The 13,359-nt window shown below is 40.6% G+C and overlaps 1 protein-coding gene across 2 annotated transcripts in view; it reads left to right on the forward strand.

Moving 5' to 3' along the window:
• Window positions 1-13,359, forward strand: part of fndc5b (fibronectin type III domain containing 5b) — a 42,253-nt gene that overhangs the window by 14,497 nt on the left and 14,397 nt on the right. For both annotated transcript variants that reach the window (XM_005745453.1, XM_005745454.1), the window contains exons 4-5: window positions 5,006-5,095; window positions 11,681-11,873. In XM_005745453.1, coding sequence (XP_005745510.1) covers window positions 5,006-5,095; window positions 11,681-11,820 — 230 coding nt within the window. In that variant the 3' untranslated portion in view covers window positions 11,821-11,873. The remainder of the gene's footprint in view (window positions 1-5,005; window positions 5,096-11,680; window positions 11,874-13,359) is intronic.

The raw sequence follows: 13,359 nt of genomic DNA on the forward strand, positions 1-13,359 counted from the left end.
GAGGCTACGTCCACACGTACACGGGTATTTTTGAAAACGGAGATTTTCCGTTTTCGTTTTAAAAAATAATCCCGTCCACACATAAAGGCAGAAAGGAAGGAAAACGCTGCTATGAACATAAAGTAGCAGGTGGCACTAGATTCCTGACCGTGTAGAAATGTTGGCCAATCAGAAGACTAGAAGCCTCGGTGGGAAAAAGTAAACAAAGCTGGGGCATAGAAGCAGAACCGAGTCGTATGTGTGGAGGGACAGTAACTGTGTGTGTGTGTAAGCATTTAAACACTGCAGAGAGTAGAATTAACAGTAACAGTATTGTAGAAATTCATTTCACCGAAACAATAACGTGGTGCACAGTGTGACGTCAAAAAATGCGCACACCTTTGACGCTGCGTTTTCTCCGTTTTTCTAGTCCACACGTAAATGCAAAAATTGAGTTTTCAAAAATATCCACCCTGGCCGGAGTTTTTAAAAATCTTCGTTTTCAGTGACCAAAAACGGCGTCTACGTATGGACGAAAGGTGCAAACGCATAGAAAACTCTGTGTTTTCAAAAATACCCGGGTACGTGTGGACGTAGCGCATGCACCAGTTTATTGTATTTCCAGACTTGCTTTCGGCACAATTTACAGTGCGCGCTACTCAGTTTTTTGTCAGACTTGAAATAGCCGAAATACCTTCACACTACGGAACTTCTATGGCTCTTCAGTTCGACAATCTCTCCGGCATTGGAACCATCATCTGTTTTCTCTTCGGTAACCTTCGGTCACACTCGGTTGATTTTTCTAGTCGGCACACTCATTTCCTCCATTACCCGGGCGGTACGATGGCTGGCTGCTTCCCAAACAAATACACATGTGTGGCTTGGCACTTGTGCTGTACGTAACAAGTCATGTGAAGTGACGCTGCGGCTGTGATTGGTTCGGCTCTGCGCTACTTAATTTGGATTGGCTGTTCTTTTTTTCTTTTTTTTAAGAGGACAAGAGCGGCGAGGTCTATCGCAATAGTTAAATTTTTAAATATCGCGATACATATCGTTATCGTTCTATCACCCAGCTCTATTGTTAACATATGAATACATAAAAATAGAGACAAAATGCAAAAATTTGAGTCACTAAAAGTGGTCCACAGACGTCTTGGATGATCTGTTAGTAAAGTTAACCAAGACATGTTATTAGTCATATTAAAAATACTTTGAATTCTCTTGAATTAGCTGACCTGTCACTCAAAGCACGCGTGGCCCTACTAATGCATAAATTTGAGCCTTAAGCCTAATAAAGTTTTATACCCTGTGCCATTGCCTTGAAGAGAAAATTACCCAAAGAAACTGAAACAATGTTTTATACTTGGCTGATAAAATGCTTATTTTGGTTTTTAAGTTCAAGAGAAATTGGCTTGCTTTTAGAGTCTGCCACAAGTGGCCATCCAAGGAACTGCATTTTTTTGCACTGTGTTGGGCCTCGTTCTATTACTAAAGTCTGGCACTTAGCTTAAATAAGTACATAATTAAAAGAAAAGAAAAAAGATCTAAACTAAAATTTTCATAATCTAACTGATTTCACGCCGTTTTAGCATAAAGAGACACTCAAAGCTTGGCAAAACAATCTGATAATCAAAAGGTTAAGGTTGGTAAAACCTCTTTGGACAATTACTGTTTTGAATAGAGTTTTAATTGTTGGTCATAGTGACAAAGATTATGGACTAAATTTAGGGATTTCTCAGAATGGCTACGGCTAATGTCTTCAGCCTTGTTAAAAAATCGAGGTTACAAATCTTAATGGCGATGAACACTTTTGTTATGTTTCAGTGTACGTGAGGTCATGTGTGGCGACGTGTAGCACGAAAGTTTGTCTTGATGTTTAGGGGCTTTGACTTTGATGGAAGTTTCTTGTCTGCCTATAGTGTCCTGCATGTGTGTGTGTTGGTGGAAGCGTTCATTAGCTGCCCTGATTAAATCTCCCAGCCATTACTGCTCTGCTCCCCTTCTAAGCGGGTATTAATCAGCCTGACAGGATTTAGTATCTGTAGGTGCAAAGCAACACAACAGGAAGCCTGCTTGGGTTTCTCTCTGTTCTTCTTCTTCTCTCGTGGAAGTTTTGAATGCACTGACATTTTTTATGTAGCAAAATCTTTGAATTCAATTTAACTTTTCAATTTCAGTTCATTTCAGTGTTATTTATACAGCGTCGAATCACAACAACCACCACCTCAAGGTTCTTTATATTGTAAGGTAGAACCTAAAATGTAATTGTAATGTGTTCTTTTTATGTTGTTTATTAAATTTTATAGGCTGCTGAAAAAGCCAAAGGTTTAGTAAATAAATCTTTTTCAGCAGTCTGCTTACTGTCAGAACTGTTTTTACATTTAATTTATCTCTGAAATTGTGCTGAGCACCATGTTGCTCTGCAGCAGCAGATTGCTCTGTAACACAGCTGCACTCATTCATGCAGTCTGGAAGCTTCCTACTAAAACCAGTGCCTTCCCATTTAAACTGCAGCAGGTTTGGACTTTTGCCTCAAAATAGAATTTTGAAGTTTTGACTTGACCAATCAACTTGATCAATAATATTTTTTTTCTCTTAATGCAGCCAGAATATGTAGTTTCACATGAACGCTACATTCTGTATTTTCTTTGAATATTTTGATCCTACATACAACGGCATTAAGCTAATGCAGAAATTCCACAAACTGCATTTCCTTGAATGCTCAGTTGAGGCTAGCTCCCAAAACAGATTGATAGCTAAAGGCTCTCTTATTAAAATAACCTGCAGAAACAAACATGTTTACATACTGGTATAAAAACCAGTTTGGGTTTTCATAGCTCATTTGTTTAGGGCCTAAGAACTGCATTTTCATGGGCGTGGCCAAGCTAACTCAGGCTGCGAGGAGCATTCCTGCCTTTTGGGAAAAATATGCAACTTCTTTTAACCATCTAAAAAATAATGTGGCTTTCTATTAGGGGTAGGGGGAGAAATTGATACAGCACAGTATGGCGATAGTTTGTTTGGTGATATTGTATCACTACAGAAAACTAAATATCAGTATTTTATTAGGTAATTCAAATATTCTGGGAACACTATGAACAAGAAGGCTCATCTCATTCACCAGCATTCTGAGATAATGTTAGCTGAGCAAACTTGAATTAAATCTGCTCACCTGCAAAACCATCCAACACAGAATCCGAACGAGGTTGTAGGGACTGACTTCACTCATTGATGTTAAAATCAATCCATAACATTTATGTGAAGTGGGGGGGTTTTCACAGATTATTGGTTGATATTCTGTCTCTCTCCATTAGATTTAAACTTTTATAAAAATGTAGAGACTGTTTTTTTGTAATTGAGCAAACTTACAAATTCAGCAGTGGATCAAAATTAAAAAATGTTCCCACTCAGTCCCAGACTGATATCTGACTGACTTATAACAGCATTTGGCAGGTTTTAGTAGAAGAAAAAACTGAAATGAAATAACTTTATCTTATTGGATAAAACAGAAACTGAAAAAGTTTGACTTCATTTACATAATTTGCAGCTGAAAAACATGATAAATTGCAATACTCAGCATATTGCAAAATTCTTAAATAATGTCATATTTTGAGTACTTTGATAATACTTTTTGTGTACTTAACTGTACTAACAGCCTTTCTAAGAAGTCAAAGTTCTAGTTGTTCTGAGTGAAGCTGTATTCATTTGTATGCTACATACCATTAATTAGCAGGTATTTCCTGTAGCCATTAATCTGAAGTAGAGAGCTTACGCCTGACTCTTCATGTCTCAAGGGGCTCGATGGCTGATGCTAATGTTACCAACACTTGCCAAGGGAGCAACCTCAAGGCTGCCGAGTGTTCAGCTCGTCTGTTGGCTGATATCTCCACACCTCTCCTCGTAGCTTTGGGTCTGCCCTCGCAACATAAACATATAATCTGCTCCTAGCAACTTATTAGAGTATAACCTTTCCTCTGCGCAACCCTAGGGACTTAGTTTGAGCTTAGAGGGATCACCATGGAAACAGCAGAGTTTTGAGCAAGCCAGAACACAGAAGTGTCAAAATCATCATCCCCGACTCCAAACGGCAAAACGGTGACCTGAAGATACCACAAGTGGGGATGAAACGCACCCCTTCCTTAGAGGCCACAGCTGCACTTACCTGTCATAGTTTGAAATTTAAAAAAAAAATAGCGGACAGCTGTGAGCAAGTCGAAGACTTCCCAGTAAATAACTAAATTGCAATAAAAGTGATGCTCGTCCTTAAACACGTTCAGATGGTAGCCTGTTTGATGAATTGCTGGTTCTGTCACGTTTTATCACTTCAAAGTGTAATAGAAATCAAACATATCAGTGTCTTGTATTGTCAGCAACGGCTGGTCCATTTGGTTTTATTGCACCGAGGTTTTCTTTGCTGTCAGCTCCATAAAGAGTACTGTACACCTTTAAGATCAGCTCCCTTCAACCAGTGTGTGGTCAGCACTTCCTTTGGGGATATGCACATCAACTTAGGATGCAAGCCCAGACAAAGTATTGACAGTGATGTCTTTATTCAGTTTTTTTTTCATGTGTTTTACCCTTTAGATAACAGACTGACCCAGGGGAAGCAGGCTGGGGAAGAAGGTGGAGGAAGGAAGGCTGCTTGACTAAGGGTATATGGGAGGTAGCATAAGGCCTTGTGTTGGCAGCAGGGAGGAAGCGGTTGTAGTCCAAACTGTGTTCAAACCTTTAACCCACTGATTGGTTTTAAGCTGCGGCTGCCAGAGTGCTGTCAGCAAGAGGAACACAGTGAGTGATGGGGTAGGGATCCTGCTTACTCTGTCTCTGCGGACCTCTGCTCTCACTTAGCTTTAATTACACTGACCAGAGTGGGGAATTTACACCAGTCAGCCTCTCTGCTCTCTTGTCACCCTGCTTGATTCTTTTATCTTTCCCTGCAGATTTTCTGAGTATGTGGGACGATGAATCGCAGCATCCTCACCGACGCTCTGTTGACTGTGCTCACGTTTCTGTGTTCTCTCTCCAGACGAGGTGACGATGGAGGAGGTCGGCGATGCTGCCCAGCTGAGGGCGGGAGAACTCATCATCATCGTAGTGGTGCTCGTCATGTGGGCAGGTAATATTTCTGTTCAGCGATGCACATTTGTCACCACGGACCTCGTAGGAATCCACTGTCTTTGGGCAAATGTTCCTGTTAAGAGAAACAGTGGCTGCGGTATCATCCCTCTGTAATGAGTGCCAGACGCCTGCAGGGCCTTCGAGATGATGTAAAGATAGCTAGTGTGAATTTGGGCGGCAACGCATCAAATCCAAGTCTCAGTTTGATAAACTCATCAACAGGAAACAACTGCAAAAAATAAGCTAAAGGCTTATCAGCAGACAAGCAGCTCTTATAGGAAAATGCGTATCGAAGATGTGTTTATGTAAAGCAACATACATACTTCCTTTATTATGTTATAAATGGTGCTGGTACATAGCAAGTCTCCTGTTATTATCAAACCTGACTGCTTCCTTAATATTCCCATGACATGGATAATGCACGTAAGATGGACGGTACTTATTTATGGTACCTTTCTATTCAGTAAGTGTTTCTTATTACAAGTCTCAATCATTTAAACACAAATTCACACACATTCAATTCAATTCAATTTTATTTATACAGCGCCAAATCACAACAACAGCCACCTCAAGGTGCTTTATATTGTACAGTAGACCCTACGATAATAGATACAGAGAAAAACCCAACAAGCATATGCCCCCTTATGAGCAAGCACATTGGCGATAGTGGGAAAGAAAAACTTCCTTTTAGCAGGAAGAAACATCCGGCAAAACCAGGCTCAGGGAGGGGCGGGGCCATCTGCTGCAACCACTGGGGAGTAGTGATGGGATTTCCGGCTCTTTTTAGAGAATCGGCTCTTTCGGCTCTGCTCACTAAAAAGAGCCGACTCTTTTGGCTCCCAACCTGCTCTTCAGGTTGTTTTGTTGTTTTAATTAATTTATTATTAATGACAATATAAAATTATACACAAAAGGAATTACTAATGCAAAAAATGTGGTTTTATTTACACTCAACAAAAATATAAATGCAACACCTTTGTTACTGCTCCCATTCCCCATGGGATGGACGTAGAGACCTAAAATTCATTCCAGATACACAATATAACTATCCCTCCCAAACAGTGGTCACAAATCAGTCCAAATGTGTGGTAGTGGGCACATCTGCTATATTGAGATAATCCATCCCACCTCACAGGTGTGCCACATCAGGATGCTGATCTGACATCATGAGTAGTGCACAGGTGTACCTCAGACTGCCCACAACAAAAGGCCACCCTGGAATGTGCAGTTTTTTGCGCTATTGGGGGTCTGGGGACCCAGAACCGGTCAGTATCTGGTGTGACCACCATTTGCCTCATGCAGTACAACACATTGTCGCATGGAGTCTATCAGATTGTCAATTGTGGCCTGTGGAATGTTGGTCCACTCCACTTCAATGGCTGTGCGAGGTTGTTGGATATTCGTGGGAACTGGTACACGCTGTCGTATACGCCGGTCAAGCACATCCCGAACATGCTCAATGGGTGACATGTCCGGTGAGTATGCTGGCCATGCAAGAACTGGGACATTCTCAGCTGCCATCTGCCCTGAACAATGTGAACCATGATTCATCCGTGAAGCGCACACCTCTCCAACGTGCCAGACGCCATCAAATGTGAGCATTTGCCCACACAAGTCTTTTACGGCGACGAGCTGGAGTCAGGTCAAGACCCCGATGAGGACGACGGGCATGCAGTTGAGCGTCCCTGAGACGGTTTCTGACAGTTTGTGCAGAAATTGTTTGGTTGTGCAAACCAATTGTTCCAGCAGCTGTCTGGGTGGCTGGTCTCAGACGATCTTGGAGGTGAACCTGCTGGATGCGGAGGTCCTGGGCTGGTGTGGTTACACGAGGTCTGCGGTTGTGAGGCCGGTTGGATGTGCTGCCATATTCTCTGAAATGCCTGTGGAGACGGCTTGTGGTTGAGAAATGAACATTCAATGCACGGGCGACAGATCTGGTTGACATTCCTGCTTGTCAGCATGCCAATTGCACGCTCCCTCATTGCTTGTGGCATCTGTGGCATTTTGCTGTGAGACAAAACTGCACATTCCAGGGTGGCCTTTTGTTGTGGGCAGTCTGAGGTACACCTGTGCACTACTCATGATGTCAGATCAGCATCCTGATGTGGCACACCTGTGAGGTGGGATGGATTATCTCAATATAGCAGATGTGCCCACTACCACACATTTGGACTGACACATTTCTAGCGTTAACTGAACTTCCAAAACAGAGCTACCTAGATCACTTAAATTACACAATTGAAAGCATATGTGTATTGTTTGTGTATTTATACACAAGCACTCATATATATATTCAAATAATTCAAAAAAATGTTCATTTACCTGTTACTACCACACACCAAATCCGGTCGTTGGTACTTCCTGGCTTGTGTAGCCACTAGGTAACAAAAGCTTTTACGTGTTTTGGAGTTTTTACGTGTTTTGAAAGCAAAGCACAAGGCTCGCGTGCAGAGTGAAGAGAGTGCGAAAGTGCGAGAGAGAGGGTGAGAGAAAAGAACCAATAAGGAGTCGGCTCACGTCGTTCTCTTCAAAGAGTCGGCTCTAAGAGCCGTTTCGTTTGCAACCGACACATCACTACTGTGGAGAGACCGGTCTCCCCAACCAGTCACTGTATTCCAGTGGATACAATGGTGTGTGTCAGGATTTATTACTGGATACGTTGGCACGAGGACTGTAGGAGTCAGGGATTGATTTCTAGCAATCTATAACCACCCGTCTGTAAAACATTGTCCAGTAACAAGACTAAACTTACAGCCCTGCTAGCAGCTCTGTGATGATGCTAACCTTGATGCTGCTTCAAGCTAAATGCTAACATTAGGATTCTACCATATTTACCATTTTCTCCATTTTGTTTTGACCTTGCTTCTATGCTAAATGCTAAATGTAAAGCACTGATGGTTCTGCTAGATTACATGTCAAAAGATCTTTGACATTGTGACGGTGAGACAGTTTGCTTGAAATCAGTTGAAATCATCATGTGAGAAGGAAAATTCTGTTTGTCAACTAAACCTTAAGAAAGGTTCATCTTGGAACCATGAGTACGAGCGTTGCGTCAGGAAGGATATCCTCCATAAAGCCCTGTCAAATCAAACATCTGGATCTGTCTGCTGCGGTGAGCCATTGGAAAGATAAGGGAAATAATAATAATGACTAAAAACATCAATGTGTTGCTAGTTTGACTCTGGAAACTCTGGAAGAGCCGGTTGTAGTTAGGTAGAGCAACTCAGATCATAACCTCAACAGGAAATTACACAGCTGACATCTTTCTTCTCTTTACTCTCAGACTGCAAGCTTACTTATGATCCCTGCAGGCTTAGTCTGCTAGGCATTCCCATGATGCATTGAGTATTTCTTATTCACTCTTTTTTACTTTCCTGGTGTTTTTATCACTCATTTTAATTCATTTTCATCTCTGGCTCTCTTGCATGTGTGCATTTTCCCCCTCACCCCACTGGTCACTACTGGGGTTTCTTCCTGTTAAAAGGGAGTTTTTCCTTCTCACTGTCACAGAGTGCTTTCTCATATGGGGATCATCTGATTGTTGGGGGTTTCCTCTTTAATATTTGTAGGATCTTTATCTTACATTAAAAAAGTGCTTTGAGGTGACAGCTGTTGCCATTCAGCACTGTATGAATTGAATGGATTTGAATATCTGTCTTCTGCAAACAATCTGTAATCTGTGTGCAACTCTCCACTCAGTGTCAGAACCAAAAAATAAATATATAAATAAAACTCATCCTGTTATCACTATTGAGCAGAGTTACATAAACTAGTGTAATGTATCTGTCTGTTAAAGGGGCAAAGATTCATCCTCTGGGGATTACCCACACAGTCCCATAAACCAGCGGTCCCCAACCTCTGGGCCACGGACCGTACTGGTCTGTGAGAGTTGAGGCTCAAGTGTGAAATTTATGGTTTTCAGGGTTTTTCATCGTTAACTCGGTTTCCCTGGTTCTTTTCCTGTGTTGTAATTGTGCGTCTTATATTGAAAGAAATATTTACACGTTACCATAGCAACCAGAGCGCATTAAGGGGCAGAGAGGAGGATGTTACTCTCAATATTGTTGGTGCATTTCAGGAGGACGCTGCTAATAAAGTTACACAATTACACAGTGAATTTGTGTTTATTATTATATTTACAAAATACCACAGTTTTTGTCTCGGTCATATCATTTTATTTAGTTGTATTTATCCGCAACACCTTAAAGGCCGGTCCGTAAAAATATATCTGACATCAAAATGGTCCATGGACCAAAAAAGGTTGTGGACCGCTGACATATACGACCATAGTCAGTTGTACTTCCTACCAGCTGCAGAAACTCTGACTCATTCTTTATAGCGAGCTGTTGCTCAATAACAGAGGACTTTACATTGAAATGAATTTTATATCACAGTTCACTTTTTCACTCAAGGTTAAGTGCTTTGCTGTGGAAAAAGTAGACGAAATTACACATCCACATACAAGAATTGTTACTTCTTCTTCTAGTTATTAGTTGTATGATGCGTCTCAACACTGTTTCACACATGCAGCTATAAATATCGCTTCCTAACCCACTTCACCAAGTGCAATGATATACAAATATGGCCCAAATACTGTATAAGGTATATACAGTACACACAGTACTCTGCAGGAGACCTGGATCTCCACTGCCTATTAGCCGTGAGAGGACATGAGACGTGGATTCAAAGACAGTTGGGAGATAGAAAAGAGAGAAAAACTGAGTCAATCGAGTTTTGAGAAAAGAGGAAAAAAAGAAAAAACGAGGGCATAGTGAAAAAAAACTGAAAGTGAAGGAGGCGAATTATGTTTTTCACTTTTTAATTGGGCCTGTGGGGAATGCTTGGGGGATATCACAGCAAGATATCCCATCTCACTCTTTGGTATTGCAGTGATCAGATGAGCGGAGGCTGACATAAGCAGAACCACTGAGGCTGGAGCCCATTCAGGCCTGGATTGCACCCTCCACGTGCTCCCCCACCTTCATGAATTATTCCCTTTCTCCTTTTCTCCGCGCTTGTTCGCTATCTGCTGTCGCATCTGTAACTCCTCTGCCATGTTTTTAATCTCCCTGACTTGAAGGCAAGCTCCATGCGGCTATCTCAACATCACTTTCATATCACCATCTGCTCATTTCACGCTGCCTGTGTCTCTGTTTCTCTCAGCCCCATTTGAATGGCTTTATTGACACATCAGTAGCATGTATCATATCTTGCAGCTGCTGAAAGAAAAATATTTTCATGTTTTCACGTTTTGGTTTAAATCGGGCTATTTTATCAGCTTGTCAGCAAAGTTTCTAACAAACTGTTTTACAAGAGGTGATCAATGTCTAACTGAGTGACTAAAACAAGACTTTTTCTGTCTTATAACTATTTATCTGTTACTTAATTACTTTGGTGTAGTATGAATGGTCTTTATCAGTAGGAAAAGCACTAAACGTATTAAAATACATTTTAAAAGTCCAACATTTACACTCTCCGTCACATTTTCTAAAGCTGTCCAGTGGGCCAGATTGGAGTCTTTGCTGGGCTGACGTCTGACACCCTTTCGCAGTCTTTATCATCAGGGATAATATTAAATGACCCAATATGAATTGTAGCACTGAAGTTTTTCTCAGCATTAGCCAGTGAAGCTGTGTTTGCCATATAACAAGAATAAGGCTCCTAATGTATCTACAGCAGAAACAGGAGTCAAGAGTAATACAAGGGAATGTGCTCATTTAAAAAATAAAATTAAAAAGCTGTAGCTCTTTCAGATTAATTTCATCTATTATGGCGAGAAGCAAGTGTGGAAAAGCATGAAATAATACCATGCTGGATTGATTGGAAGGAGGATGTTCTTGGACAAGAAATCAGGCAACACACAGAGTAATGTATTTTTTTCTGCTCTTTGCACCTTTCTGGTTAACATCCAGATTCACATTTAGAAATGATTGCCTGGTGTTCATGCCTCTCTGAATGTGGTAAGCACGAGAGGCGCCGTAGCCTACAGCTTCCTAGTGCTGTTATTAGCGTCTTCTGCCACTAAAGTATAGCAGACCCATGGGACGCTCCCCTAAGTATGCAGAACATTTCATTGCAGTGCATTTTAAACCTCTTATGGAAAAGGCAGAGAACTTCATGGAGTTATGATTTTACATGCACCCACCTGCCTAAGACTTTGTGGCATCCATATGAAGCAGCAGTGGGATTTTTTTTTATTACAAAAATATGATTTGAATTATGAGATCGCACTGCCACTCAATAATTTTTGGCAAACAAAATGTGTAAAGTGATCTCCCTCAGTCCCACAGCATCTCCTCTTTTCATCCAGATCCAGTTTTGCTTTCTCTTGTTGCTAATGTTTTGGGTTTTTCTCCCTCCAAATTTGGGTTATATTTAACTACGTTCATAAACTTTGTTAAGTGTATGAAAAATTAGATTTGGTTATGTATAGATACTATATATATATATATATATATATATATATATATATATACATACATATACACACACACACACACACACACACACGTAAGGTATAAAATCATATAAATGTTACTGTTATTATTTTACCAGAAAATTACGATGTACATTTGTCTCTCAGGTGTGATCGCCCTGTTTTGTCGTCAGTATGACATCATTAAGGATAACGAGCCCAACAACAACAAGGACAAAGCCAAGAACTCCTCAGAGTGCAGTACCCCAGAGCACCCGCAGGGGGGGTTACTGCGAAGCAATGTCTAAGATCAGCCCTGCGTCACCTTCTGCAATAACCAACTCCTTAAACCTCAGGACAGGTGAGAGACTAGAATTTTTTTTTACTATTGTCTGCAAACGATCCCATCGTACGTCATACCTCAGGGATAGCTCAGTAGGTAGAGTGGTGGCCCCATGATCGGAAGGTCAGGGGTTCAACTCCACTGAATGGCTACCCCGAGGTACCCCTGAGCAAGGTACCGTCCCTACACACTGCTCCCCGGGCGCTGCATTGGTGGCTGCCCACTGCTTCACTGGGTGAATGGGTTAAATGCAGAAGAACTATTTCCCTATGGGGACTAACACATACACACATTATATTATTATATATATTATTACATACCTCAGAAATACCCGTCTTATTGTGTTTTTATGATGTATTTATGTCTTTTTGAGGCAGCAACCTTAATTAAGTTACGATATCAATGTTTTCTCTTTGACTGACCATTTATTGATCCCCTTTGCTGATGTGTCATTGTATCATTGTGTTTTATTTTGGTTGTGGGCGTAGATGGTATGTAAAGATGGATGTAGTCACTGCAGCAGGTAGATCCTGACTGAGTTATCAGGAAGCTGATATTAGCGAACGGTCAATCAGTTGAAACAAACCTTTGGAACAACAAACCTAAAGAGACACTTAAAATCACCTTTACCCAGATGAACATGGATCGTTTTCAATGAGCAAACAGAGAAAATGTGAAAGCTAAAGCTAAGCTATTCAAAATTTGCTAGCCACAAGCTATCAGCCTCAGTATGAGCAAAGAATAAGATAGAGTGGTTTATAAACATACTGGAAAATGTAACCTTACATTTTTTTTAGTTATATGAATCTGTTGCAGCTGCTTGCTTTGGTAAGGTAAAACATATCAGATGAAGGCAGATGTGCAGCAACTCATTTTCAGCTAATAATTCCAATAGCAGAGCACTTTGTCTTCAGGTCTTTGGTAAGAGAAGGTCCAGTAAAAAATGTAATAATTTATTCTTTTTGCATCAGAGAAAAGTTCATTTTAAAAAAAAATCGGAAAAGTAGAAACAGCCTTTGATCATTTTATGAGTGATGTTGCATAGCTTGTCCGCTAGAGGGAGCTCTGCAACTTCCCTGTCGGCTGTTTGGAAAGCCACAAACAATAACCAACTAACCTGATCAGAGTCAAGAACGACGTAAATTAGTAAAAATAGAACAACGCATTATAATTTTTTAAAAAGTTGTTTATGTTTTATGTGTCTGAAAGGAAAAAAATAGCCAATATATAATAATATTGGGCTTTTAAAATCACCAAATATTGGTGTTGTTATCGGTCTTGAAAATCCCATATCCTTCAGGCTCTAGTGACATCAATCACCAATGTTGGGCAAGTTACTTTGAAAAAGTAATTAATTATAGTTACTAGTTACTTCTTCAAAAAAGTAACTGAGTTAGTAACTGAGTTGCACGATTCTAAAAGTAATCAATTACTTGAAAAGTAACTACCGTATTTTCACGACCATAAGGCGCACTTAAAAGTCTTAGATTTTCTTCAAAAAGTG

This window comes from Pundamilia nyererei, unplaced genomic scaffold (assembly GCF_000239375.1).
Source record: "Pundamilia nyererei isolate P.nyererei 1_Seehausen unplaced genomic scaffold, PunNye1.0 scaffold00159, whole genome shotgun sequence".
Taxonomy (NCBI): domain Eukaryota; kingdom Metazoa; phylum Chordata; class Actinopteri; order Cichliformes; family Cichlidae; genus Pundamilia; species Pundamilia nyererei.